Source organism: Schistocerca piceifrons, chromosome 9 (genome assembly GCF_021461385.2).
Source record: "Schistocerca piceifrons isolate TAMUIC-IGC-003096 chromosome 9, iqSchPice1.1, whole genome shotgun sequence".
Lineage (NCBI taxonomy): Eukaryota > Metazoa > Arthropoda > Insecta > Orthoptera > Acrididae > Schistocerca > Schistocerca piceifrons.
Window position 1 is genome coordinate 131,186,960 of NC_060146.1, and position 27,519 is coordinate 131,214,478.

The following is a 27,519-nucleotide window of genomic DNA, read 5'->3' on the forward strand; positions in this document are numbered from 1 at the left end:
CATCGATGTTGTCGCCAGTGGTCGGCGGAAGGTGCACGTGCCCGTCGACCTGGGACCGGACCGCAGCGACGCACGGATGCACGCCAAGACCGTAGGATCCTACGCAGTGCCGTAGGGGACCGCACCGCCACTTCCCAGCAAATTAGGGACACTGTTGCTCCTGGGGTATCGGCGAGGACCATTCGCAACCGTCTCCATGAAGCTGGGCTACGATCCCGCACACCGTTAGGCCGTCTTCCGCTCACGCCCCAACATCGTGCAGCCCGCCTCCAGTGGTGTCGCGACAGGCGTGAATGGAGGGACGAATGGAGACGTGTCGTCTTCAGCGATCAGAGTCGCTTCTGCCTTGGTGCCAATGATGGTCGTATGCGTGTTTGGCGCCGTGCAGGTGAGCGCCACAATCAGGACTGCATACGACCGAGGCACACAGGGCCAACACCCGGCATCATGGTGTGGGGAGCGATCTCCTACACTGGCCGTACACCACTGGTGATCGTCGAGGGGACACTGAATAGTGCACGGTACATCCAAACCGTCATCGAACCCATCGTTCTACCATTCCTAGACCGGCAAGGGAACTTGCTGTTCCAACAGGACAATGCACATCCGCATGTATCCCGTGCCACCCAACGTGCTCTAGAAGGTGTAAGTCAACTACCCTGGCCAGCAAGATCTCCGGATCTGTCCCCCATTGAGCATGTTTGGGACTGGATGAAGCGTCGTCTCACGCGGTCTGCACGTCCAGCACGAACGCTGGTCCAACTGAGCGCCATGTGGAAATGGCATGGCAAGCCGTTCTACAGGACTACATCCAGCATCTCTACGATCGTCTCCATGGGAGAATAGCAGCCTGCATTGCTGCGAAAGGTGGATATACACTGTACTAGTGAAGACATTGTGCATGCTCTGTTGCCTGTGTCTATGTGCCTGTGGTTCTGTCAGTGTGATCATGTGATGTATCTGACCCCAGGAATGTGCCAATAAAGTTTCCCCTTCCTGGGACAATGAATTCACGGTGTTCTTATTTCAATTTCCAGGAGTGTATAATGGAGGCTCCGCCCTCTTCTGACGGCATGATGTCATTACGAAGCAATGAGTTATAAGTCGGATAGCAATGTAAAATTTCTTAGTTAAAAGAACATTGTCAAGAAATAAAAATAAACACACATTAAGCTTATTAAACAGCCATTGTCAATTAAGAAGCGTTAAAAATATTTAAATATGTAGGATAAATGAACTTCGGTTCTGCAGTACATGGGTTGGCCTCTCAAGGCCTGTTAGTGAACCATTTGGAACCACTGATTGCCATGGTGAAGTTGGATGACGTTCCAAAGATGAGGCAGCAGGTATCTTTGCACTGAAATTGTTGTAAGGTCGATAGGCAAACTAGTGGTTGCCATGCTCAGGATAAACACCAGTGCAAGGATGTGGCAGCAGGCTTCTTTCCAACTAAGTTGTTGCGAAAGTGGAATGTCGAACACTGTCACGTCAGACGATGTATTATTGAGCAGCAACATGTCTTAATTGAAACGATTTTCAATGAGTAGGCTGCAGTAATCTTTAGCTGACATGTTTACTACATGCTGCACAATTACGACAGAAGTAGTTGTCCACATTTATGAAATATTGTCTATGAAGTAGATTGCATATTCTTTTTAGATAAATTACGTGCGATAATTTTTAAAAGGCATTGCTATTCAGTAATTTGTATGCCAGTCTTATAAAAAAAAATATTGATAATGGAAGGAATTTAAAATTATAATACTATGAGCCGTGGGCAACTACTTCGTATCGTATTTGTGCAGCATGTAGCATACATGTCAGCTGAAGATTATTGCAGCCTACTCATTGAAAATCGTTTCAATTAAGACACGTTGCTGCTCAATAATACATCGTCTGACGTGACAGTCTTCGACATTTCACTGTCGGAACAAGTTCGTTGGAAAGAAACCTGCTGCCTCATGTTTGGAACGGCATCTAACTTCACCATGGCAATCAGTGGTTCCAAACGGTTCACTAACAGGCCTTGAGAGGCCAACCCATGTACTGCAGAACCGAAGTTCATTTATCCTACATATTTAAATATTTTTACGCTTCTTAATTGACAATGGCTGTTTAATAAGCTAAGTTTAATGTGTGTTTATTTTTATTTCTTGACAATGTTCTTTTAACTAAGAAATTTTACATTGTTATCGGACTTATAACTCATTGGTTCGTAATGACATCATGCCGTCAGAAGAGGGCGGAGCCTCCATTATATATAGTAAGACGTGCACTTGTTTCTCCAGTAGTGATTCTCCAGCAGAAAGAGGTTCCTACTCAATGGTAATTCATCATTTTATACCTATATAACTTTATATGTTTTCTTTAATGTATGTAGCCCTCTAATTAAAGCTTTGTATATGACTTGTAGGTCTGAAGATGACCACAGTAGTGGTCGAAACCGGTCACCTTAATAAATAAATCGTCATCAAGACTGTTTTTAAAGTAAATATTTGTAACACATTGATCACTGTCACTCTCATGATGTATTCAAAAGTAATTATACCCCATCAGCTGCTCGACCACCTGATGCAGAGTATACTAACCCGTTGTGCGGTCTGTGTACGTGGTGATCATATCCCATAATGATGTCAGGGTACATGAGCAGGAAACAGTGGAGTTTTGTAGCACATGTGTTTCGGGACGGTTTTCTCAACTTATCACCAATACTGTGGACTTACAGATCTGTGTCGTGTGTGCTCCCTATGTGCCTATGCTATTAGCGCCAGTTTTGTGTAGTGCCCCTGTTGTGTACATAGTTCCGCGTAGTCAGCACGTACACAACTTTCCCACTAGAGTGCGCCCCCACTAAGCACAACAGCGCAGGTGCAGCGCTTGTCTGTCTCCGCACTACGAGATGGCGCTGCCTTAGAGACGGACCAAATTCTGCTTCCGCCGAACCGCGTATTAATATGTAACGCAGACAATGAGATTGCTGCTTTTGTAGAACTTTTTTCTCCTCGCGGATGAGACTCGCGCAGTGATACATGAACGCATGAGGTATTATAACGAGTGTAGAGACCTCCGATTAGTCAGTCTGCATTTGTCTACACCACTCTGTACCAGTCTACATTAGTCTGTACCATACTATAGTCAAGTTTCAGCCTGCACCTAATAAGATTATCATATTCCTGTACATAGCCATGAAGATAAATAAATAGACACTTTGTCAAGTATCAGAGATATGTGAGAACTTGTAAACAGCATCCAGAATCAAGTTACCTAAGGTTTATGCTTGTTACTATTTTAATAGATGTGTGTAAAAAATTAATCAAGTTCTGTTTAGACTTGGTCACCGTCAATCCGCTACTCTAAGCGTGCAAGTGGCATTTCTAATGGCAGAAGATAAACACGCCACGATAAGACCACGAGACATATTGGTGACACTCGCCTATCTCGTTAGAGCGACAAGTCAAATAATCTGATGGTGTGTGTACCGAAGGTCTTACAGTGCGCACACCACAGCCCCGTTGTGTGGACGACCGTCCGCAGACGGTGATACGGTGGGTGTCTGTTCGCAGGACGCGGAAGGCGGGCGGCGGGCGGCTGAAGCTGGCGCTGGTGCTGGGCGTGGCGCTGGTGCTGGCGGCGGGCGCCGTCACCACGGCGGTGCTGGTGCCGCTCATGATCCCCCGGCCGCACGGCGCCGCCCACCGGCCGCTCACTAGGCACCACCATCCGCCACAGGTACCTGCCTAACTGCTGGTTCTGCATCCCTCCTCTGTGGCAAGTAGTGGAGTAGTCGCGGGTGTAGATACTATACATCTACTGCAGGTACTCGAAAAAGCCCTTCAGGAATGCTAGTTTGCTTCGTTAATTACCAGCTGAGAAACGCCCTCCTCCGAGCATATATATATATATATATATATATATACAGGGTGAGTCACCTAACATTACCGCTGGATATATTTTGTAAACCACATCAAATACTGACGAATCGATTCCACAGACCGAACGTGAGGAGAGGGGCTAGTGTAATTGGTTAATACAAACCATAAAAAAATGCACGGAAGTATGTTTTTAACACAAACCTACGTTTTTTAAATGGACCCCCGTTAGTTTTGTTAGCACATCTGGACATATAAACAAATACGTAATCAGTGCCGTTTGTTGCATTGTAAAATGTTAATTACATCCGGAGATGATATAACCTAAAGTTGACGCTTGAGTACCACTCCTCCGCTGTTCGATCGTGTGTATCGGAGAGCACCGAATTACGTAGGGATCCAAAGGGAACGGTGATGGACCTTAGGTACAGAAGAGACTGGAACAGCACATTATGTCCACATGCTAACACCTTTTTATTGGTCTTTTTCACTGACGCACATGTACATTACCATGAGGGGTGAGGTACACGTATACACGTGGTTTCCGTTTTCAATTACGTAGTGGAATAGAGTGTGTCCCGACATGTCAGGCCAATAGATGTTCAATGTGGTGGCCATCATTTGCTGCACACAATTGCAATCTCTGGCGTAATGAATGTCGTACACGCCGCAGTACGTCTGGTGTAATGTCGCCGCAGGCTGTCACAATACGTTGTTTCATATCCTCTGGGGTTGCAGGCACATCACGGTACACATTCTCCTTTAACGTACCCCACAGAAAGAAGTCCAGAGGTGTAAGATCAGGAGAACGGGTTGGCCAATTTATGCGTCCTCCACGTCCTACGAAACGCCCGTCGAACGTGTACCTCACCCCTCATGGTAATGTACATGTGCGTCAGTGAAAAAGACCAATAAAAAGGTGTTAGCATGTGGACGTAATGTGCTGTTCCAGTCTCTTCTGTACCTAAGGTCCATCACCGTTCCCTTTGGATCCCTACGTAATTCGGTGCTCTCCGATACACACGATCGAACAGGAGTGGTACTCAAGCGTCAACTTTAGGTTACAATATCTCCGGATGTAATTAACATTTTACAATGCAACAAACGGCACTGATTACGTATTTGTTTATATGTTCAGATGTGCTAACAAAACTAACGGGGTTCCATTTAAAAAAAACGTAGGTTTGCGTTAATAAACATACTTCCGTGCATTTTTTTATGGTTTGTATTAACCAATTACACTAGCCCCTCTCCTCACGTTCGGTCTGTGGAATCGATTCGTCAGTATTTGATGTGGTTTACGAAATATATCCAGCGGTAACGTTAGGTGACTCAACCTCTATATAGTGTTACAAAAAGGTACGGCCAAACTTTCAGGAGACATTCCTCACACACAAATAAAGAAAAGATGTTATGTGGACATGTGTCCGGAATCGCTTAATTTCCATGTTAGAGCTCATTCTAGTTCGTCAGTATGTACTGTACTTCCTCGATTCACCGCCAGTTGGCCCAATTGTAGGAAGGTAATGTTGACTTCGGTGCTTGTGTTGACATGCGACTCATTGCTCTACAGTACTAGCATCAAGCACATCAGTACGTAGCATCAACAGGTTAGTGTTCATCACGAACGTGGTTTTGCAGTCAGTGCAATGTTTACAAATGCGGAGTCGGCGGATGCCCATTTGATGTATGGATTAGCACGGGGCAATAGCCGTGGCGCGGTACGTTCGCATCGAGACAGATTTCCAGAACGAAGGTGTCCCGACAGGAAGACGTTCGAAGCAATTGGTCGGCGTCTTAGGGAGCACGGAACATTCCAGCCTATGACTCGCGACTGGGGAAGATCTAGTAGAACGATGAGGACACCTGCAATGGACGAGGCAATTCTTCGTGCAGTTGACGATAACCCTAACGTCAGCGTCAGAGAAGTTAACCACGTCACTGTATGGAGAGTGCTACGGGAGAACCAGTTCTTTCCGTACCATGTACAGCGTGTGCAGGAACTATCAGCAGCTGATTGGCCTCCACGGGTACACTTCTGCGAATGGTTCATCCAACAATGTGTCAATCCTCATTTCAGTGCAAATGTTCTCTTTACGGATGAGGCTTCATTCCAACGTAAATTTTCACAATCAACACATGTGGGCTCACGAAAATCCGCACACAATTGTGCAATCACGTCATCAACACAGATTTTCTGTGAACGTTTGGGCAGGCATTGTTGGCGATGTCTTGATTGGGCCCCATGTTCTTCCACTTACGCTCAATGGAGCACGTTATCGTGATTTCATACGGGATACTCTACCTGTGCTGCTAGAACATGTGACTTTACAAGTACGACACAACATGTGGTTCATGCACCATGGAGCTCCTGCACATTTCAGTCGAAGTGTTCGTACCCTTCTCAACAACAGATTCGGTGACCGATGGATTGGTAGAGGCGGACCAATTCCGTGGCCTCCACGCTCTCCTGACCTCAACACTCTCGACTTTCATTTATGGGGGCATTTGAAAGCTCTTGTCTACGCAACCCCGGTACCAAATGTAGAGACTCTTCGTGCTCGTATTGTGGACGGCTGTAATACAATACGCCATTCTCCAGAGCTGCATCAGCGCATCAGGGATTCCGTGCGACGGAGGGTGGATGCATGTATCCTCGCTAATGGACGACATTTTGAACATTTCCTGTAACAAAGTGTTTGAAGTCAAGCTGGTACGTTCTATTGCTGTGTGTTTCCATTCCATGATTAACGTGATTTAAAGAGAAGTAATAAAATGAGCTCTAACGTGGAAAGTAAGCGTTTCCGGACACATGTCCACGTAACATATTTTTTTTCTTTGTGTGTGAGGAATGTTTCCTGAAAGTTTGGCCGTACCTTTTTGTAATACCCTGTATTTGTGTGTGTGAACATGGTTTTCGTTCAAAGACTCTTACAGAAAATTGGAGAACAAGCTGCCTTAACCCTCACTCCGCTTTCCACCCAAAAAGTTTCCGTGAAAACATATTCGCGACCCTATAACACAGAACACGCTAAGCCTTAATACTCAACATCTCCCTCTCCTGCAACTGTCTACATACCTCTCTCTCCCACTGTCTCCTTTTCCTCTGCTTGATTTACAGTGTATTCCACTGCCACTGTCTCCTCTCTCACGTACACTTTCTCCATTTGTTTTTCGTTCCTACTGCTACTATCTCTACCATACCACGGGAGCAGAAATACTTAGGGATGGTACAACTTATTGTTTTCTCCTACACCCACATGTTTAAAATTTCGGTTCAAAACATACCATCCCTTACACCTACGCGTGTTCGCCAGTCTGGGAAGGTTCAGACCCCTCCTCCCCCCCACACCCTGCAAGCCTATACCTGGTCTCTATCCACCTCTCTTTTTCGTTCCCATTGCCTCCTCTCTTGGTCCCACTGCTCCTATCTCCACCAATCTCTTTCTCCTTTACTGCCTCTCTCTGGCCATCACTATCTCCTCTCTCTTTCTCCCACTGCAATTGTCTTCATCCACCTCTCTTTCTCATCTTTTTCAGTCCCATTGCCTCCTCTCTTGCTCCCGCTGCTGCTATCTCCACCAATCTCTTTCTCCTTTACTGCCACTCTCTCTCACTGTCCGTCACTATCTCCTCTTTCTCCCACTGCAGTTGTCTTCATCACATCACTCTTTCTCATCTCTTTCATTCCCGTTGCCTCCTCTCTTGGTCCCACTGCTCCTATCTCCACCAATCTCTTTCTCCTTTACTGCCTCTCACTGGCCATCACTATCTCCTCTCTCTTTCTCCCACTGCAACTGTCTTCATCCACCACTCTTCCTCATCTTTTGCATTCCCATTGCCTCCTCTCTTGCTCCCATTGCTGCTATCTCCACCAATCTCTTTCTCCTTTACTGCCACTCTCTCTCACTGGCCATCACTATCTCCTGTCTCTCCCACTGCAGTTGTCTTCATCCACCTCTCGTTCTCCTCCTCTGCAAGTTTCTCTCTCCCACCGTGACTCTTTCCTCCTCTCCCACTGGCAGTGTCTCTCCTTCAACACAAAAAGCGCGAATGTCTTCGCATGAGAGAGGCGAAATGAGAATGGAGGCAGCTGTTCCCCCATTTTTCTGTCAGTCTTTTAAAGAGAAGCATATTCGCCTTTTTTGTACTCTTGACAGGAGGATTTCTCAGCTGGTTCTCTTCTTTTACCTGCCACAGCATGGTGTGCAGCTTACACCTATATAAAACTAATTCTATAGGTCATCAAAGTTTTCACAGTTTTTTAAACATATTTCCACATATTTACATACCTTGAGATATGTAAACAACAAACAAATACACCTATATTAGGTTACAGAAAATCGTCTCCCATCCAATGCAAATTCACTTTACACTGTTTTATTCAAGAACGCTCATTTTTAGGTTACACTTGCAGTACACCAAAATGTGCGGTATATGATTTATAAATAAAAAGGATATAAAAACAAAAAAAGACTGGAAGCATTCTTGATCCCAGTACACCGCTAGGCACAAGCAAGAGTGTTGCCATGCGCCACCGGCTCCGGCAGACATCTATTGTCTGAAGATGATCTTATAATAAGATCAAAGCCGGTCACACACTTTAAAAAATGTATGCGATCAAGACTGCTTCCAGTTTTTTATAATAATCATAGACAGCTGTTTCCTATAATAAGAACTATGTTCCGTAAAATGTTAGAAAGAATTTCGTATCACAAAATCATTTTTTCTAGGGTTTTTACCCTGACATGTTGCGCTATCGAATAAGTTCCAGGTCAAGATGCGTGCATAGGCGTAAAGTGTCCATTATGCACAGACACCGTGTCATAAAGTTTTATTGGTGAAACAATGCTACGAACATAGTTTGCTGACATCAGGAGCCTTGCACTTACAAAAGAACCCTTGCCATGTGCTCACTACAACAGCTGAAACTACATCTATGCGACAGACTGAATATTAAATCTCTGTTGGTCCATCATGGCTGGTAAGTACTTTTCAATGTCAATAAATTTCACCAACAGCAGTACACTTTAAGATATTTTATTTTATTTTGAATGCAACCATTTTCGGCAATTATTTTGCCATCTTCAGTCCGCATACGCTTTTATGCAAATAAACGATATGTTCGTTTATTTGGATAAAATCGTATGGTACCTGAAAATGGCAAAATGAATTGCCGAAACTGGTTGCTTTCAGAATAAAATAAAGTATCTTACAGTATACGGCTGTTTCTGAAGTTTATTGATGTTGAAAAGACCGAATATTCATATTTTACATGCATAAGCACGGTAACTTTGAACGTGTGCGTCCCGGTAGCGGATAATAAGATTAAAAAAAAAAAATCACGGTTCCCGGAGAGCATCATCTTGAGAACACATCGTAAAACTTCCGAAAATTTGCCATGAATAGAAATTATAAAAGCTAACATCCCCACAATTTGTACTTTTCGTAGCCAATAAAAAAGATTCTTGGGATGTATCTTGGAAAGGAATAAAGATATTCACAAACGGAAAAATGGCGATCCTAGATAAATGTCTAAGGAATGTACAGTTAAAATTTGGGCCATTTTCTATGGTAAATTATTTAGATAATTGCGGTCCACGTTGCAAAAACTGGTAAAAACCGGTTTTTGTAGTTTTTTGCACAAGTACGGTAACTTTGAACCGCTGGATGTCAATAATGGATAATTATATCGAAGGAAGTTTCGTCTTTTCCCGAGAACATCACCTTAAGTTCATATGGTAAAAATTTCGTTGATTTGCCATGAATAGAAATTATAGAAGTGGCCATCCCCACAATTGGTACTTTTGCTACCCAAAAATCGTGTTTTATGGGGGTATTCTCAGAAACCACCCCATTAACAAATGTGGCTTTTACAGGCTGTTTAACGCTTACTGTATACCACACCTAATGCAGGAGAACCGACCAATTTTCTCGATTTGCCTGGAATGGAGGAATTGTGTAATATTTAAATTTTGACCCTGTGCTGTAGAAATGCTACAGTATGATAGGTATACAGATAATCGCTAGGCTAAGAGCTATCCAAAACATGTGACCCTTTATCTGTGTGATCAATGGACCCCTGAGATATGACCCGTGGAAAATAGCAATTTCGTGCCCAGTTTTTTGAAATATATTGGTACTGTGCGGTGTCTTGCGCGGCCTCATTAATATACAAGGCGGTGCTGAGCTGAAAAGCATCTGAATTTTTCATGTGAAAACTCTCAAAGGATTTTTAAATAAGACAAACTCCTACGGCCGATTTCCTTCCCCATCCCTCGTTAATCCGATGGTCCCCTCCCCCGAAACCAACCACTACACAAAAACCACACGTTAACTGTGCAACAAAAATTAGCAGACATGAATCTGCTATGGTCACGTAGCAAATACTTGCCGACTGTTGCTGTTAACGCTGTAAGCCACCGCTGTTACGCACTACATTCGTAGAAACGGGTGAGCGTACCGTTAGACGTCTCTGTCTTGCAATAGCATCAGCCCTTTTCATGCAGAAGGCACTAGTACTTCCAAAATGAAAAGTCAATAAAACTGTGGTTACAGGTAGATCCCACTGGGGCTCAAAGGGTTAAGTTTTGAAAACAAATTAAAATCGTATGGAACATAGTCGAGACTATTTGGAGGATGACCGATGACAGTGAACGCAAGGTGTTGTCATGCTGAAGGAGAAGGTACTCAATGTGTGGACGAACTCTTCGAAGCTGTACTTTCAGTTTTCTGAAGATACTGCAGTACCTTGCAGAGCTTATGGTGACGCCTTTAGACACGAATTCCAAATGCATCATACCGTGAACATCCTAGCACACTATGAACATGGCTTTACCTACTGATGGCATGGTTTTGAGCTTTTCTGGCGTCGGTGATCCTTTGTGGCGTAACTACAATACTTCCTTGTTTTCAGGGTGAAAATGGTGCACCCAGCTTTCGTCACCCGTCACAATGTTACTAAGGGACCCACCACGCTCAAAACGCAAAATAAACTGTTGACAAATGTCCCGTCTGGTTTGTTTCATGTCAGGAGTAACATTGAGAAACCCACTATGCATACAATTTTGTTGAGGTTAGCACCACCGTCTCCTTCATTACGAGCACTAACAGCCCAACGACTCATGTTACTGGTGTCGATGTAGTCATCAGCAGGCACAGCTTTCATTCTTTCATGGGATGTAATTGGGGGCATGTTTTCTCCGGTCAGAAACCTTACGACAGCACGCTGTTTATGACGCACCAACATAGCTACGTTACAAAAAGCCATGTTACCCGCCACAGAGAGTTGCAGTTTGCGTCAGCGTCAAGGAAGCTCGACCGAGTAATAAGCATGACATGTAATACCTCAACCGATGTTGAAAAGAGAATTTAAAAAAATCGAAGAAATTACTTTTCCGCTTGTCCTCGTACATAACGAGCAGCACAAATAAAGCATGTACGAATTTCACGCACAAACATTGCATGAACAAACAGAAATGTCAGAAACACAACAGTGCTTCGCTACAGTTGAACGATTCTGCTTTCAGTGCCGAGACATCGATTCGCCTTCGTCTGCCACGCAGCTTCCCCGCCTAAAGTGCGAAGTGGTCGCGATGTGTCGTTATTTAAAACGCACCTCACGTGTTGCTCGCGCCTAAATTCACGGTGTTTGCTCTTGTGCAAGCAGTTGTGGACGTGTCGGTGGAAGCAAGATTGGTATTGGTTCTTCTAGAGGTATCGGCGCTTGTTTTATAATTAGCTGTGGCTTCAGAATGTTCACATGGCATAGATGCGGCTCCAATCTTTCTATTGAGACCATTGTGGGTTTTCCATTGTAGCATATTTCAGTTGTATATCAGTGCCCCAGAATACGGTGACCGGAACGGTGATTTGATAACGTCCGATCGGGACACAGTATGATATGATCATTTTAAATCCCTGTGGATAGAATTTGGTCGAGTTCCATTTCTGGTTCCAGATAGTATACCAGATCGAGACGTCTCTTGTCGTAACTGAGCAACACACATTTGCATTTAGTCAGTCCCTTGTAATACTGGCGAGCGATAACATCAATAGTCAGCATTACTAGTTGGCATTTATTATGTTAGTGTACTCTAAGAAAAAGGCATCACGAAGGAATTATCCAAATGAGACTGAAATATGTAGATGTGAACGAATAATTATAATTTCGGAAAATTTTGATGATTCGTTCAAGAAAAAGAGAGTCACAAATTGAGCAAGTCAATAACTCGTTGGTCTACATCTGGCCCTTCTGCAAGCTGTTATTCCTTTTAGCATTGATTCTGTTGTTGGATGTCGAGGGGTATCGTGCCTACTGTTTAATTGTCGCATTAGATTGTCAAAATCCCGAGCTGGCTGAAGGACCCTGCCCATAAAGGACCAACTTGCTCAACTGGGGAGAGATCTGGCGTTGTGTGGTCGAGCTAGTTCGTCAAGCGCGAAGACAAGTAGTAGAAAATCTCACCATCTGCAGACGGGCATTACGTTGCTGAAACGTAGGCCCTGAACGGCGTGCCATGAACGGCAACAAGAGGGGGCGTAGAATACCGCCGACGTATCCTGTGTCGTAAGGATGCAGCGGATGTCAACCAAAGCTGGTCCTGCTATGAAAAGAAATGGCACCGAAAACCATCATTCATGGTTGTCGGGCACTGTGTCTGGTGACAATCAGGTTGGTATCCAACCTCTCTCTGGGGAATTGCCAGATACGTTTTCGGGGCTCATTTCTGAACGGGACTCGTCACTGAAGGCCTGTTCCAGTCAATGAGATTCCAGGCAGAAGACGTGTCTGGAGACCCCCTGGTCATCGGTCGGATACCAAACTGAGTGTCGGCCACCATACATCCTGACAAACAGGAGTGATGGTGTGGATACCATTTCCTTTCACAGCAGGACCCCTTTGGTTGTCATGTACGGCACCATTACAGCACAGCAGTACATCCACGATATTCTACGCCCTGTTTTTTTCCCTTGATAGTAGTCCATCGTGGGATGAAATATCAGCAAGATAACACCCACCCACACACGACGACAGTTTCTAATGCTTCATGCTTGCGAAACGCTATCTTGGCCAGCAAGTTCGACAGATCTCTCCCCAACTGAAAACGTTTTGATTATTATGGGCAGAGCGCACCAACCATATCGCGATTTTGACGACCTAATGCGGTAGTTGCACAGAATTGGCGCGACATCGCCCCAGGAGGACATTCAACAACTTACTCATTGCCAAGCCGAATTACTGCTTGCAGAAGGGTCAGAAGTGGATTTGCTAAATTTGTGAAGCTCTTTTTCTTGAATAAATTAAGATTTCAATGTTGAAAGTATAGTGTAACAGGGTTGTAGCCTGTTTGTAGAGGGACAGACAGTGACAAGAATCCTAGCCACTGGCAGGTCGGCTACACTGGTGTTCTTGTCCCTATTAGTAGGCATCCAGAGTTGGAAGGGTGACGAGGGGTTGCCTGCTGCAAGTGCCAAGGGCTCCATCACAGTTTATCTCTGTACTCATACATTTCTAATGTGCTCAAATAAGGCGTGCAGAAGGCATCGGGGGTGATGCCGAACTATTTGGGGTTTGAGGGATACTTTGCCATTTTATTCACACATGTGTCAAAGTCGCACCCCTCTGTAATAAAGCCACAGCAAGGTGTGATACAAGGGTATTGAAAAAGTATAAGCAATCTTTGCTGCTTTGCATCTTGCTCGAACTTCGTCGAATGGTTTTGGAGGGTCTCTAGTGGATCCAGCCTGTAAATGAGAGCCAAAGTTTCGATCACACTGCGCTCTAAAGGGCTCAGATCTCGTTTAGTGTGGACGCAGCCCCACTAGCTGGATTGTCAAGAACGTCGTCCTGTGTGTCACTGCAATGTTAACTGCCGTTTTCAACCGCTAAATATCTTGGAATCAACGCCCCAATGAATAAGGTGGTTTCTTTGACGCGCTTTATGCCACCGCCATGAGGCCTTATCGGCTCGATTCTGATCGCTGACGTGTCTGAAACGCTTATGCCGTGACACCCATAAGAAAACCGCGTGATTTCAAACAATCCTGTTGCAGTACCTCGAAGAAAACGATTTATTGTCACATAGCACGGATTCAGAGAATATCGTTCTTACGATCACAACTAGCACTTTATACTCATGAAGTAATGAGTGCTATCGACAGAGGATGTCAAATTAATTCTATATTTTTAGATTTCCAGAAGGATTTTGACACCATTCCAAGCGTCTTCTAACCAAACAGCGTGACTATGGAATATCGCCGCAGTTGTGCGAGTGGACTCGTCATTTCCTAGTAGTAGTAGATGGAAAGTCATCGAGTAATAAATAATATCCGGCGTTCCCCAAGGAATTTTTATAGGCCGTCTGTTGTTCCTGATCTATATTAACGACATAGGAGACAATCTGGTAGCCGTCTTAGATTGTTTGCAGATGATGCTATCATTTACCGTCTTGTAAAGTCATGCGATAATCAAAACAACTTGCAAAATGATTTAGATAAGATATCAGTATGGTGCGAAAAGTGGCAATTGACCCTGAATAAGGAAAAGTGTGAAGTTATTCACATGAGTAATAAAAGAAATCAGCTAAATTTCGATTACGCGATAAGTCACACAAATCTGAAGGCTGTAAATTCAACTAAATACTTAGTGATTACAATTACAAATACGTTAAAGTGGAACGACCACATAGTTCATGTTGTGGGTAGAGCAAACCCAAGACTGCGATTCATTGGCAGAACACTTAGAAGGTGCAACAGGTCTCCTAAAGAGACTGCTTACACCACTCTTGTCCCCCCTATTCTGGAGTACTGCTGTGCGGTGTGGGATCCGTATCAGGTGGGACCGACGGATGACATCGAAAAAGTACAAAGAAGGGCAGCTCGTTTTGTATTATCGCGAAATAGGGGAGACAGTGCAACAGACATGATACGTGTATTGGAGTGGCAATCGTTAAAACAAAGGCGTTTTTTGTTGTGACGGGATCTTCTCATGAAATTTTAAATGCCAGTTTTCTCCTCCGATTGCGAAAACATTCTATTGGCACCCACCAACATAGGGAGAAATGATCCACACGACGAAATAGGAGAAATCAGAGCTCGCACAGAAAATTTAAGTGCTCGTTTTTCCCGCGTGCCGTTCGAGAGTGGAACGGTAGAGAGACAGCTTGAAGGTGGTTGATTGAACCCTCTGCCAGGCACTTTATTGCGAATGGCAGAGTAATCCCGTAGATGTAGGTGTAGATGTACACGAACATCCGCAACTGAGCATTATACTAGAGGTTGAACAGGGAGTCTGCGCTCACAGGTAGCAAACCGCGCCTACTTCACGTCCACCGCGGCGTTCGGGGTCCACAGCACAGTTGCGACACCTGAGGATGGGCTTATGAGAGCCCGAAACCGGTCGTGATAATAAAACAGATTTACAACTGAAGCGGTATTTTCAACCTCTAGTCGTGTGATTTCAGCTCTGGGCGTCGCGGTTCTGACCTCCATCGCAGATGCGTCAAAAGAACGGTTGAAATATGACAGGGCCTGCGACGGCTTTACCATCGTGCGACACGAGCACGGTGGCGTCGGACAGAAGTGTGGTGAAATCTGGTGCCACTGTGACATCATTAACCTACCGTACACCTCACTCGAAACTCTAAGCCCTTGACGTTTTATCAGGTGCGTGGCGACCTTGCTGTTTGAAGTGTGGCGGACGCCGAGGATATTGTCCCAGAGCGCCACGCTTTTTGATCGTTTCAGAGTATGGTTGTAGGCATCTTCCAGTGGAATTCCAAACTTCTGTATCGGGACGGGAGACAATTACGGCGTTTCGAAAAAATGTTCCTGTGTTGCACAGTTCTCATCTATGGTGACGGTTATTGAACTATATGAAATGAAATCGTCATTACTTCTGAACGGTTTGCGTTACGACGTTCAAAATGCACAGTTGGCCGCGGGGAATGATGGGAATTAGTGTACGCATGCGCACGTGCCTTGTTGTTGTTCGTACCGAACGGGCAGACAGACCCAGACCGCAAAATGAAGTACCATCCACCGCACACCAGACTCGAAAGCGATTTAATATTGCAGTGTTATCCAGTCCTTATGCCAATTATCTACCCTCTGCCACACACCAGAAAAGAAAACGAGTTAATATCGAGCAGTATTGTATTATCGCGAAATATGGGAGAGAATGTCACAGAAATGATACAGAATTTGGGCTGGACATCGTTAAAAGAAAGGCGTTTTTAGTTAGGACGGAATCTTCTCAGAAATTCCAATCACCAACTTTCTCCTTCGAATGCGTTTTCTTGAAAAGCTTGGCCTCCAGCGAAAACGTTCCACAGTACAAAATTTAACTGCTTTATATTTGCTATAAAAAGGTCCCATTGAATTTTTCCGTAGAAGTAACAGTTCCACCGTGGCAAAGAAGAGAATCTGAAAGTCTTGAGAGTGGTTTTGGTAGGCGTTGTGGGTTTCATAAAATCCTTGGTATGAGTGGCTGAATCACGTTCTATAGTGAATCATTCACGTTGTAGTCATAGCATTAATTTTTTCCGTTGTGTGTGCAGCGCAATTTTACGTTCCTGTACATCAAAAGTGGGCAGCCTTTGCACCACTTACGATGAGTAAGTTAAAATCTCTTTCACGTACAGCAGAGAAGGAAGTCGAATGAATCTTTTTGGAACAACCTTCTGCCTCATTGGACTGTTTTGCAGTGAAATCGACAGACAGCGAAGAAATTGTTGTGTTGCGAGGTACCGCTGTGACCAGAAAGCCAATTCGCGAGAGCAATAACACTGTGAACCCATTGTTCCCGCATGGCTGGCGCAGCACTTGGCTCTAGCGCGGCGAGGGATACGTGCCAATTTGGGAGCGCGCTATACCCTCGGCAAGACAATTAATCTGGCACTGCGAAATCAATCTGATTTACTGAAATAAATAGGCAATTAGTTGCACAGCAGGGCTTTAATCGCGTTAGTGCCACCCGCGCTGGCAAATTATCGCTTCTGTGCCTCCGTGGGAAATGTTTGGCGCCGGCCGGCGTATATCGTCGGACATGTTCACCACGTCACGCATGTGTGTGTGTGTGTGTGTGTGTGTGTGTGTGTGTGTGTGTGTGTGTGGATCAGATATCGACATCTGCCAGTATCACCGCACGCCGTACGTCAGTGCACGGAATACGGCCCGCCTAATTCTGCGAGGCCACAAATAAATTTCACGAATTAGGCTGCATTATAAAGGATTTATTTATTTACCACCGTCATCTGGTACGAAAAACAGGCCAATAAAAGTCGGGCATCAGTCATGTTCAACCGTGAAATCTTATTAGCATTCAAGCTCATGTGTAATAACGCAGAAGAACAATGATTTTCCCACATCGTATCTTCTGTATTGTTATTCATGAGCTTCACAACTAAAGCGATTTTACGGTTCAACGTGATTGAGATGTGACATGTATTGGCCAATTTTTCGTGCCTGAAATTGGTCGTTGACCGAAACCGATATTAAATAAATAAATTGTTCTAATGCAGCCTGAAGCATACGCATCCTCGCAAATTCATGAACAAATAATTAATAAAACTAGCGTATGGCACATTTTTAGCTTTCCGTGCCTCAATCTCTGAAAACGGAACCGTTAAAGGGTCACTTTGTTGTCCATCTGCCGATCAGTCCGATGGTTAAGAACGGGTAGACGTTTTGTGTTCAAATTTATGTCATATACACACATCAAAAAAAGTATTTCATCATCTTGGTTCCCAGAGTTCCGGAACCTGTACAGAAAATTGGAATAAAGATCAACATAAACATCATTTCCGCCTTATTTATTGCTCATGAAAACCACACATTGCATGTTGTACCACCATACAGTGAGATCTTCATACGTGGTGCTCCAGATTGCTGGTACACACCGGTACCTCTAATACCCAGTAGCTCGCCCCCTTGCATTGATACATGCCTGTATTCGTCGTGGCATACTATCCACAAGTTCATCAAGGCACTGTTGGTCCAGATTGTTCCACTCCTCAACGGAGATTCGGCGTAGACGTCTTAGAGTTGTTGGTGGCTCACGTCGTCCATAAAGAGCCCTTTTCAGTCTATCCCAGCCATGTTCGATAGCGTTCATGTGTGAAGAACGTGCGAGCGATGTCGTTATCCTGAAGGAAGTAATTCATAAGACGTGCACGATGGGTGCGTGAATCGTCGCCCATGAAGACGAATGCCTCGCCAATATTCTGCCGATATGGTTGCACTATCGATCGGAGGACGTAATTGAAGTGTAGTACATCCGTTACGGCGCCTTCCATGACCAACAGCGGCGTACGTCTGCCCCACATAATGCCACCCTAAAACAGCAGGAAACCTCCGCCTTGCTGCACTCGCTGGACAGTGTGTCTAAGGCGTTCAGCCTCACTGGGTTGCCTCCAAACACGTCTCCGACTACTGTATGGTTGGAGGCATATGCGACACTCATCGGTAAAGAGAACGTGATGCCAATTCTGAGCGGTCCATCCGGCTTGTTGTTGGGCCCATCTGTACCGCACTGCATGGTGTCGTGGTTGCAAACATGGACCTCGGAAATGGGAAATTTGTGTTAATGACTATAGGACCAAACTGTTGAGGTCATCTCTCCCTAGGCTTACGCACTCCTTAATCAAACTAACCTACGGTAAGGACAATACACACACCCATGCCCGAGGGAGGACTCGAACCTCCGACGGGGGAGCCGCGCGAACCGTGACAAGACGCCTCAGACCGCACAACTACCATGCTCGACGATAGACCTAGCCATGCACGTCGGGAGTGAAGTTGTGCGTCATGCAGCCTATTGCGCACAGTTTGAATTGTAACACGACCTCCTGTGGCTGCAGGGAAAGTGGCGTTACTGGCAGGGTTTCTCCGAGGCATAATCCGTAGGTAGCGGTCATCCAGTGCAGTAGTAGCCCTTGGGCGGCCTAAGCGAGGCATGTCATCGACAGTTCTTGTCTCTCTGTATCTCCTCCATGTCCGAACAACATCGCACTGGTTCACTCCGAGACACCTCGAAACTTCTATTGTTGGGAGACCTTCCTGGCACAAAATAACAACGCGGACGCGATCGAACCGCGGTATTGACCGTCAAGGCATGGTTGAACTACAGACAACACGAGCCGTGTACCTCCTTCTTGGTGGAATGACTGGAACTATTCGGCTGTCGGACCCCCTCCGTCTAATAGGCGCTGCACATGCATGGTTGTTTACAGCTTTGGGCGGGTTTAGTCACATCTCTGAACAGTCAAAGGGACCGTGTCTGTGATACAATATCCATAGTCAACGTCTGTTTTCAGGTGTTCTGGGAACCGGAGTGATGCAAAACTGTTTTTGATGTGTGTATATTACAGAAAAAAAAATTTTTGTCTTTAACCACCTGTTTAAGACCTCTGTTTCTCTGAACTAGATTGGCGTATCAAGTTCAAATTTACTCACATGGTCCCTTGGAGGCTTAAAAATTATCAGCTTCCAAACCAATCAAAAGATACGGCCATTTATGTCACGTAGTCAGATACTCGAAAACTCAGTCATCAAAGTCTATAGTGTGTTAATCCGCGATTCCCACAATTAAGATTGTACGCAACCGTAAGTGCGCGAGTTCTACTCGCAATTGAGGATTTTTTTCTAGTCATCAGTTTCTGAGGAGCCTCTACTCCCCTCATGGACATTAACGACAAACTCCAAAATTTCACTAACAAAATTACTCAACTATATTACAAACATCCTCCAAATAAAGACCAGAAAAGTAAAAAGGCAACCTGCACCTTGGCTGACTGATGAACTAAAACAGCTCATGAATCTCAGAGACGCTGCACATTGAGAATACAAGATAAACCCTACACCTGAAAATCATACTGTATACAAGCAGAAACGAAACAAAGTCTGTCAAGCGGAGAGAAACGCTAAGCTCAGACATGCCCGTACATTAGCTGACAATAGATGTAGACCAGCTATCCTGTGGAAAAATCTCCGTAGTCTCGGTTTAGGCAAAATAAAAGTTGCAGGAAATCCCATGGTCCCAGCTGAAGAACTAACCCGATTCTTCAAATACCTACAACCAAAATTGAACCGCAAAAAAAAAAAAAAAAAAAAAAAAAAAAAAAGACCAGAATCATTGATTACTTCATGGGGATGAACGACCGTAGCAAAGAAAATTCTATCTACAGCACGTCACTTGCAGTACTGTGAAGAAAGCCATAATGCGGATTAGATCAGCATCTACTGGACATGATGGCATCACTATCCAGATGGTAGTACTTATTATTGACCAACTACTGCCCTCATTTTCAACGATTCATCAATCACAAGTGTTTTCCCTGAGGCCTGGAAACTGGGACAAATTAAGCCACTGCCTAAAAAGGACATCGCCACAGCACCCTCTGACTACCGCCACGTCTGCATTCTTTCTGCACTATCAAAGGCCTTAGAATATATAGACCAACTACCTAACTACTAACAACCTACTAGACGAATACCAATCAGGTTTCCGTAAACATCGAAGCACAACATCCGCACTGATAAAGGTGACAGATGACCTGAAACTTGCCATGGACAGACAAGAAGCAACTATCATTTGCTTCTTAGATTTCAGCAAAGCATTCGATACTGTCGATTTCGACATCTTACTAGTCAAGCTTAGCGGTCTAAATTTCTCACCAAGTGCAGTGCACTGGTTTCGCTCATACATGACGTCTCGTCAGCAACGCGTCCTGTCTGGAAATGTAAAATCACAATGGCGGCAGGTAGTGTTAGGCGTTCCCCAAGGCTCAGTATTAGGTCCTATACTCTTCTCTCTGTATGTCAATGATGTGTCATCGGTTCTGACCTATTGCAAATATATGTATGCTGATGACCTTCAGTTGTATCTAAGTGCGAAACCAAGCAATCTCAAGAAAGCTATTGAAAATTTCAATACTGACCTCGATGCACTGTCAAAATGGGCACAGGACATAGGCCTAAAACTAAACCCATCTAAAACCCAAGCGGTACTTGTTGGTCACTCTAAGCTCATTAGCCCAAAACATCGGGAATCCGTACCACCTCTTATCCTAAATGGAACAAATATTAACTTCTCTCCCTCAGCAAAGAGTTTGGGAGTAATAATAGATGAAAATCTAAATTGGACAGAGCACGTAACTGCAGTGTGCAAAAAAGCATCAGCATCCCTTCATGACCTACAAAAATATAAAAAACTCTTCCCTTTGGATCTGAAAAAGAAATTAGTACAAACGCTTATACTCCCAATCATTGACTACAGCGATATTATCCTACAAGGCCTCTCTCAGGAAAATTCGCGACGTCTGGAACTGGTCATGAATGCCTGCGTCCTATATATCTGTGACGTTCGACTTTTTGATCACATTTCACCAGCATACGCAAAATTGTCCTGGCTGCGTGCAGACAAACGGTACTTTTCATGCATACGTCTGCGAGGCATCCTGCACGTCTACTCAACTCACAGTGATCCATTACCTACGGCTAATAGCCGCGGGCACATTTTACCGGCAAGTGGTGTAGTGCTGCGATATTGACCTTGAACCCGAGGGCCGACATGGTTCTGATGCTAACCATTCCTGCAGAACACACTACTGTACATGTCCTGCGAACATAAACGTCCTATCTCGTCGAAGGTGTTCTGTTTCTTGTGACCATGAGTGTAGGTCGACGCCATTCGTCAGCAGTCCATGCTGCCAAATCACAGCCTACGCATGAGACGGTAATTCCCTGTTCCGCCTGCTCCCTGTCTCCGACCAATGCTGTGGTACGACACAGAATGTTGTACGGAGTCCATTACATGATCTCGGATGGAAGGCGGAGATGTGAAGGGGTTACCATGTGTTTGGTGGCCAGTAGGGCGGTCCTCCATTGTGGCTGGAAGTCGTTGCCGACGGGAACCTTGACGGTGAATATGTCTGCCCTCACGGTCTCATGCATTCCAACATCGCGCCACTGTCACATCCGAATGCCCCATAAAACTGCATAACGATCGATTCGACCAGGAGGGCAAGCGGAGACACGCAGCAGGGCTCCTTTCGAATTCTGTCAGGAGCTGATAACACCGTCTCAGACAAGTAGGTGGCACCTCCGTGTCATTCACAGTGATCAAACAACACCCAGATCTATTCACGTCCCATATCCACATTACCAAGTGACTAACCAGAGGCACGGAACGGGATCCATTTGCAGGTTGCCTAGCTAACGGATTGCAATGTCATAAAATATAAATAATGACCTGATTTAAAAATTTGGAATGCTGGCATAATCTATTCGGTAAGAGGTGTACCCTTATGTGAAAAATTCAACATAATAAGGCAAGTATTATAGTTATAATCTGAAGAATTCAACACAGTGATACATCCGCACACATTAGAGAAGAGAATGTACATATGTATGTGTATGTATGTACGTTGTGACTGACAAATCGCAATTTTTCACAAACACAACTTTTATTGATGTAAGTTCACAAGGTTGATGGTTTGAACAACAAACGATAGGTAACAATAACGATGCTTGAGGCAAACAAAAGTTCACTCCTAATTTTCCATAAAGGTTCGTGGTAACACACACACACACACACACACACACACACACACACACATACACGCGCGCGCTAGTAACAGTCCAATTCAGAGACGAAGACGTAATCTTCAATGGTCGCAGTGCATGACGTCGACATCCGGCGTGTACTGAGCTTCGAGGCTGGTTCTAGCCCCTAAATAGCTGTCTCCAGCCAATCAGGTTTTGGCGTAGTGATGCTTCCTGCAGGCCGTTGCTCGAGCTCCCCCTGCAGGGAGTAGTGCTCGGAATGTCTGTTTGCATTATCTTGTATGTAAATAGCAGCTGTTTACCATGGTGCTTTTGGTACGCCTTGGACTTAGACGACCTCGTCCTCTGTGGTGTAATATGGGTTGCTGGCCCTCAGGGGCTACCTTGGCTCCAGTATAACAATGTTTGTTCCACATCTTTCCCTGAACCACTGGAGCTATTTCAAGCAAACTGGGTACACGTGTCACTTACTGTCTGGAAAGGATTGATGTTGGGATAAGAACCATCTACCTATCACAGGATTAGGGGCGAAGAAACGTAGCCCATGACGCACGAATACCCAGCTGTCATACATCCAGGATTTAGAAATAACAGCGCTTAGTCGCTTGCAACAAGCTTGACATATAATTCCAAACCTACATGAAACTTTTTCACTTTGACAACCCTCAAAAAGTGACAGTAGCAGTTTATTGCTTACTACATTTTCGATGTTCATGCAGTAAAACTGCCGCAACAGGCGTGACGTTTTGATTCGCTACTTCTATACTATGAACTCTATTCGTGACACATTGTCCAGGGAGTATGCATAAATAGCGCTGAATGTACCTGTAAAGTTATATCACTGTAAAATACTTATATCAAGAGGTAAGACGTTGCAAACATTGAGGTGCGTGAAAAACTCCCACATCATGCATGACGTTTAAATTAATTACTTAACTGTATTCGCAACACATTTTGTTAACAGCTTCCACATACGGCCCTGAATGTATGAAAATTACACTATGCGATCATCAGTATCCGGGCACCCCCAAAAAACATACGCTTTTCATATTAGCTGCATTTTGTTGCCATCTATTACCAGGTACTCCATACCAGCGACCTCAGCAGTCATTAGACAATGTGAGAGAGCAGAATGGGGCGCTCCGCGGAACTCACGGACTTCGAACGTGGCCAGGTGATTGGGTGTCACTTGGGTCATGCTTCTGTACCCCAGATTTCCACACTCCTAAACATCCATAGGTCCACTGTTTCCGATGCGATAGTGAACTCGAAACGTGTAGGGACACGTACAGCACAAAAGCGTACAAATCGACCTCGTCTTGAGTGTCAGACACCGCCGACAGTTGAAGAGGGTGGTAACGTGTCATAGGCAGACATCTATCCAGACCATCACACAGGAATTCCAAACTGTATCAGAATCCACTGCAAGTACTATGACAGTTAGGCGGGAGGTGAGAAAACTTGGATTTCATGGTCGAGCGGCTGCTCATAAGCGACACGTCACTCCGGTATATGCCAAACGACGCCTCCCTTGGTGTAAAGAGCGTAAACATTGGACGATTGAACAGTGGAAAAACGTTGTGTGGAGTGACGAATCACGGTACACAATGCCGCGATCCGATGGCAGGGTGTGGGTATGGCGAATGCATGGTGAAAGTCATCTGCCAGCGTGTGTAGTGCCATTAGTAAATGGTGTGCTCGTGTTTTTCATTGAGGGAGCTTGCACCCTTGTTGTTTTGCGTAGCACTATCGCAGCACAGGCCTACATTGATATTTCAAACACCTTCTTGCTTCCCACTGTTGAAGAGCAGTTTTGGGATGGTGATTGCATCTTTCAACAGGATCGAGCACCTGTTCATAATGCACGACCTGTGGAGGAGTGGTTACACGACAATAACATACCTGTAACGGATTGGCCTGCACAGTGCCCTGACAATCTTACAGAACGCCTTTGGGATGCTTTGGAACGCCATCTTCGTGCCAGGCCTCACAGACCGGCATCGATACTTCTTCTCAGTGCAGCACTCCATGAAGAATGGGCTGCCATTCCCCAAGAAACCTTCCAGCACTTGACTGACTGAATGTATGCCTGCGAGAGTGGAAGCCGTCATCAAGGCTAAGGGCGGGACAACATCACATTGAATTCCAGCATTACTGATGGAGGGTTCAAAAATGGTTCAAATGGCTCTGAGCACTATGGGACTTGACATCTGAGGTCATCAGTCCCCTAGAGCTTAGAACTACTTAAACCTAACCAACCTAAGGGCATCACAGACTTCCATGCCCGAGGCAGGATTCGAACCTGCGACCGCAACAGTCGCGCGGTTCCGGACTGAGGAGCCTAGAACTGCTCGGCCACAACGGCCGGCACTGATGGAGGGCGCCACGAACTTTTCAGCCAAGTGTCCACATACTTTTGATCACATAGTATGTATCATTGTGCTACAATAGTTCACAAGAAATGGCATCATAAAGATTGAGCTAGAGAAATTGCAGGTCAAAATTGGCTAGAGATATGGCTGATTTATGTCTACAGACATGTGAATATGTTAAACATCAGAGACATATGTGAGGGGTGGAAAGCTCCTCCTAAATTTGGAGTTCTGTTTCAGTCAAAACTGATTTACATGCTACTTGCAAGCTCGAAAGACATACTGTGGGGGTAAGAACCAGCAACCTGCTATTGGTGTTGGGTGATTGAGGTGAAGAGAATAACGGGGAGTAGGACATGGACAGAGAGGGGGAAATGAACGGAAAGGGGACAATAGGTGATATATTTAAGAGGAGAGGGGCAGAGAAAGGGGGGAGGGAGGAGATGGTGGGCAGAACGAGATGGACAAAGCGAGGATGGGGGTGGGGGGGAGAGAATCGACTAACAAAAGCTTGGAATAAATACACACTCGGGCAATTCTGGGTACTCTGCTAGTTACTCTTATGAACTGTCTGAGTATATGGCGTAGGGCAGCTTAGGTCTCAGTGTGCAGATACCCCGATTATATTATTGTTAGTGACTTGCACATAATTTTGAAATTACGTAATTCTAGCTCGCTGAAACCTCCGCCTTCTCCCCCACAAGGTGATTAAAGGAAAGAATTTTATCGCCTACTACATTTCGCTGTTCATTCAGTGAGACTGCCGCACTACTAGCTGCACTCGCAACACACTTTTCAGTGTCCACATGTAGCGCTGAATGTAACTAAAGCACTCCATCTTCAGGCCACATCGGGATCATCCGACCGCCGTGTCATCCTCAGCTAAGGATGTGGAGAGGAGGGGTGTGTGGTCAGCACACCGCTCTCCCGGTCGTTATGATGGTTTTCTTTGACCGGAGCCGCCACTATTCGGTCGAGTAGCTCCTCAATTGGCATCACGAGGCTGAGTGCACCCCGAAAAATGGCAACAGCGCATGGCGGCCCGGATGGTCGCGCTTAACTTCGCTGATCTGACGAGAACCGGTGTATCCACTGCGGCAAGGCCGTTGCACTGAATGTAACTGCAAAGTCGTGTCAATGAACGAGACATGATTCAGGAGCTATGACATCATAAAAATGGACGTTGCTTTAAAAAGTAGCTTTTGCTTGAAGCGAAGCGCAAATTTCCCAGAATATGCTCTACACCTCTTCTCGCTTACGGAATTAACTTGAAATATTTAACGCCAACTTGAATAATCAGAAGTATGCAGCTGTTTTATACATAGGTTTTAAAGAACCAGGAGATTACTGACATACGCTACCAGGGCTGGTAACAACGCTAAACACGGTCTCCGCTCGCCTTTCTACCTGACACAGAGAACTGCAACTCATAGATCATTTGCATACACACTGATGGTGCGTACTTGCACACAATTGCGTTGACATCCAACCATGTCTCCTGGGCCACTAATTTTCTAGAGACCGAGTATTTCTAACAGTACTGTATCTTAAGAGATCATACGCAACAGCATCGTCCTTACTCGCAGAGCGTACGATCTTGAAACATCTATCGCACTTTCTCCAGTACTTTACGTTAATTTACTTCCAGATTAACGGCTGAAAGCAAGGGAAAACTACATCCGTACTTTTTCCCGAGGGCATGCAGCTTTACTGTATGGTTAAATGATGATGTCCTCTAGGGTAAAATATTCCGGAGGTAAAATAGTCCCTCATTCGGATCTCTGGGCGGGGACTACTCAAGAGGACATGGTTATCAGGAGAAAGAAAACTGGCGTTCTACGGATCGGAGCGTGGAATATCAGATCCCTTAATCGGGCAGGTAGGTTAAAAAGGGAAATGGATAGGTTGAAGTTAGATATTGTGGGAATTAGTGAAGTTCGGTGGCAGGAGGAACAAGACTTTTGGTCAGGTGAATACAGGGTTATAAATACAAAATCAAATAGGGGTAATGTAGGAGTAGGTTTAATAATGAATCAAAAAACAGGACTGCGGGTGAGCTACTACCAACAACATAGTGAACGCATTATTGTGGCCAAGATAGGTACGAAGCCCACGCCTACTACAGTAGTACAAGTTTATATGCCAACTAGCTCTGCAGATGACGAAGAAATTGAAGAAATGTATGACGAAATAAAAGAAATTATTCAGATTGTGAAGGGAGACGAAAATTTAATAGTCATGGGTGACTGGAATACGAGAGTAGGAAAAGGGAGAGAAGGAAACATAGTGCGGGAATATGGATTGGGGGAGAGAAATGAAAGAGGAAGCCGTCTGGTAGAATTTTGCACATAGTATAACTTAATCATAGCTAACACTTGGTTCAAGAATCATAAAAGAAGGTTGTATACATGGAAGAAGCCTGGAGATACTAGAAGGTATCAGATAGATTATATAATGGTAAGACTGAGATTTCGGAACCAGATTTTAAATTGTAAGACATTTCCAGGGGCAGATGTGGACTCTGACCACAATCTATTGGTTATGAACTGTAGATTAAAACTGAAGAAATTGCAAAAAGGTGGGAATTTAAGGACATGGGACCTGGATAAACTGAAAGTACCAGAGGTTGTACAGAGTTTCAGGGAGAGCGTAACGAAACAATTGACAGGAATGGGGGAAAGAAATACAGTAGAAGAAGAATGGGTAGCTCT

At 44.9% G+C, this 27,519-nt stretch overlaps 1 protein-coding gene across 2 annotated transcripts in view; it reads left to right on the plus strand.

The window, feature by feature from the left end:
* Positions 1-27,519, plus strand: part of LOC124717086 — a 583,165-nt gene that overhangs the window by 221,041 nt on the left and 334,605 nt on the right. For both annotated transcript variants that reach the window (XM_047243783.1, XM_047243784.1), the window contains exon 3: positions 3,564-3,729. In XM_047243783.1, the coding sequence (XP_047099739.1) occupies positions 3,564-3,729 (166 nt within the window). The remainder of the gene's footprint in view (positions 1-3,563; positions 3,730-27,519) is intronic.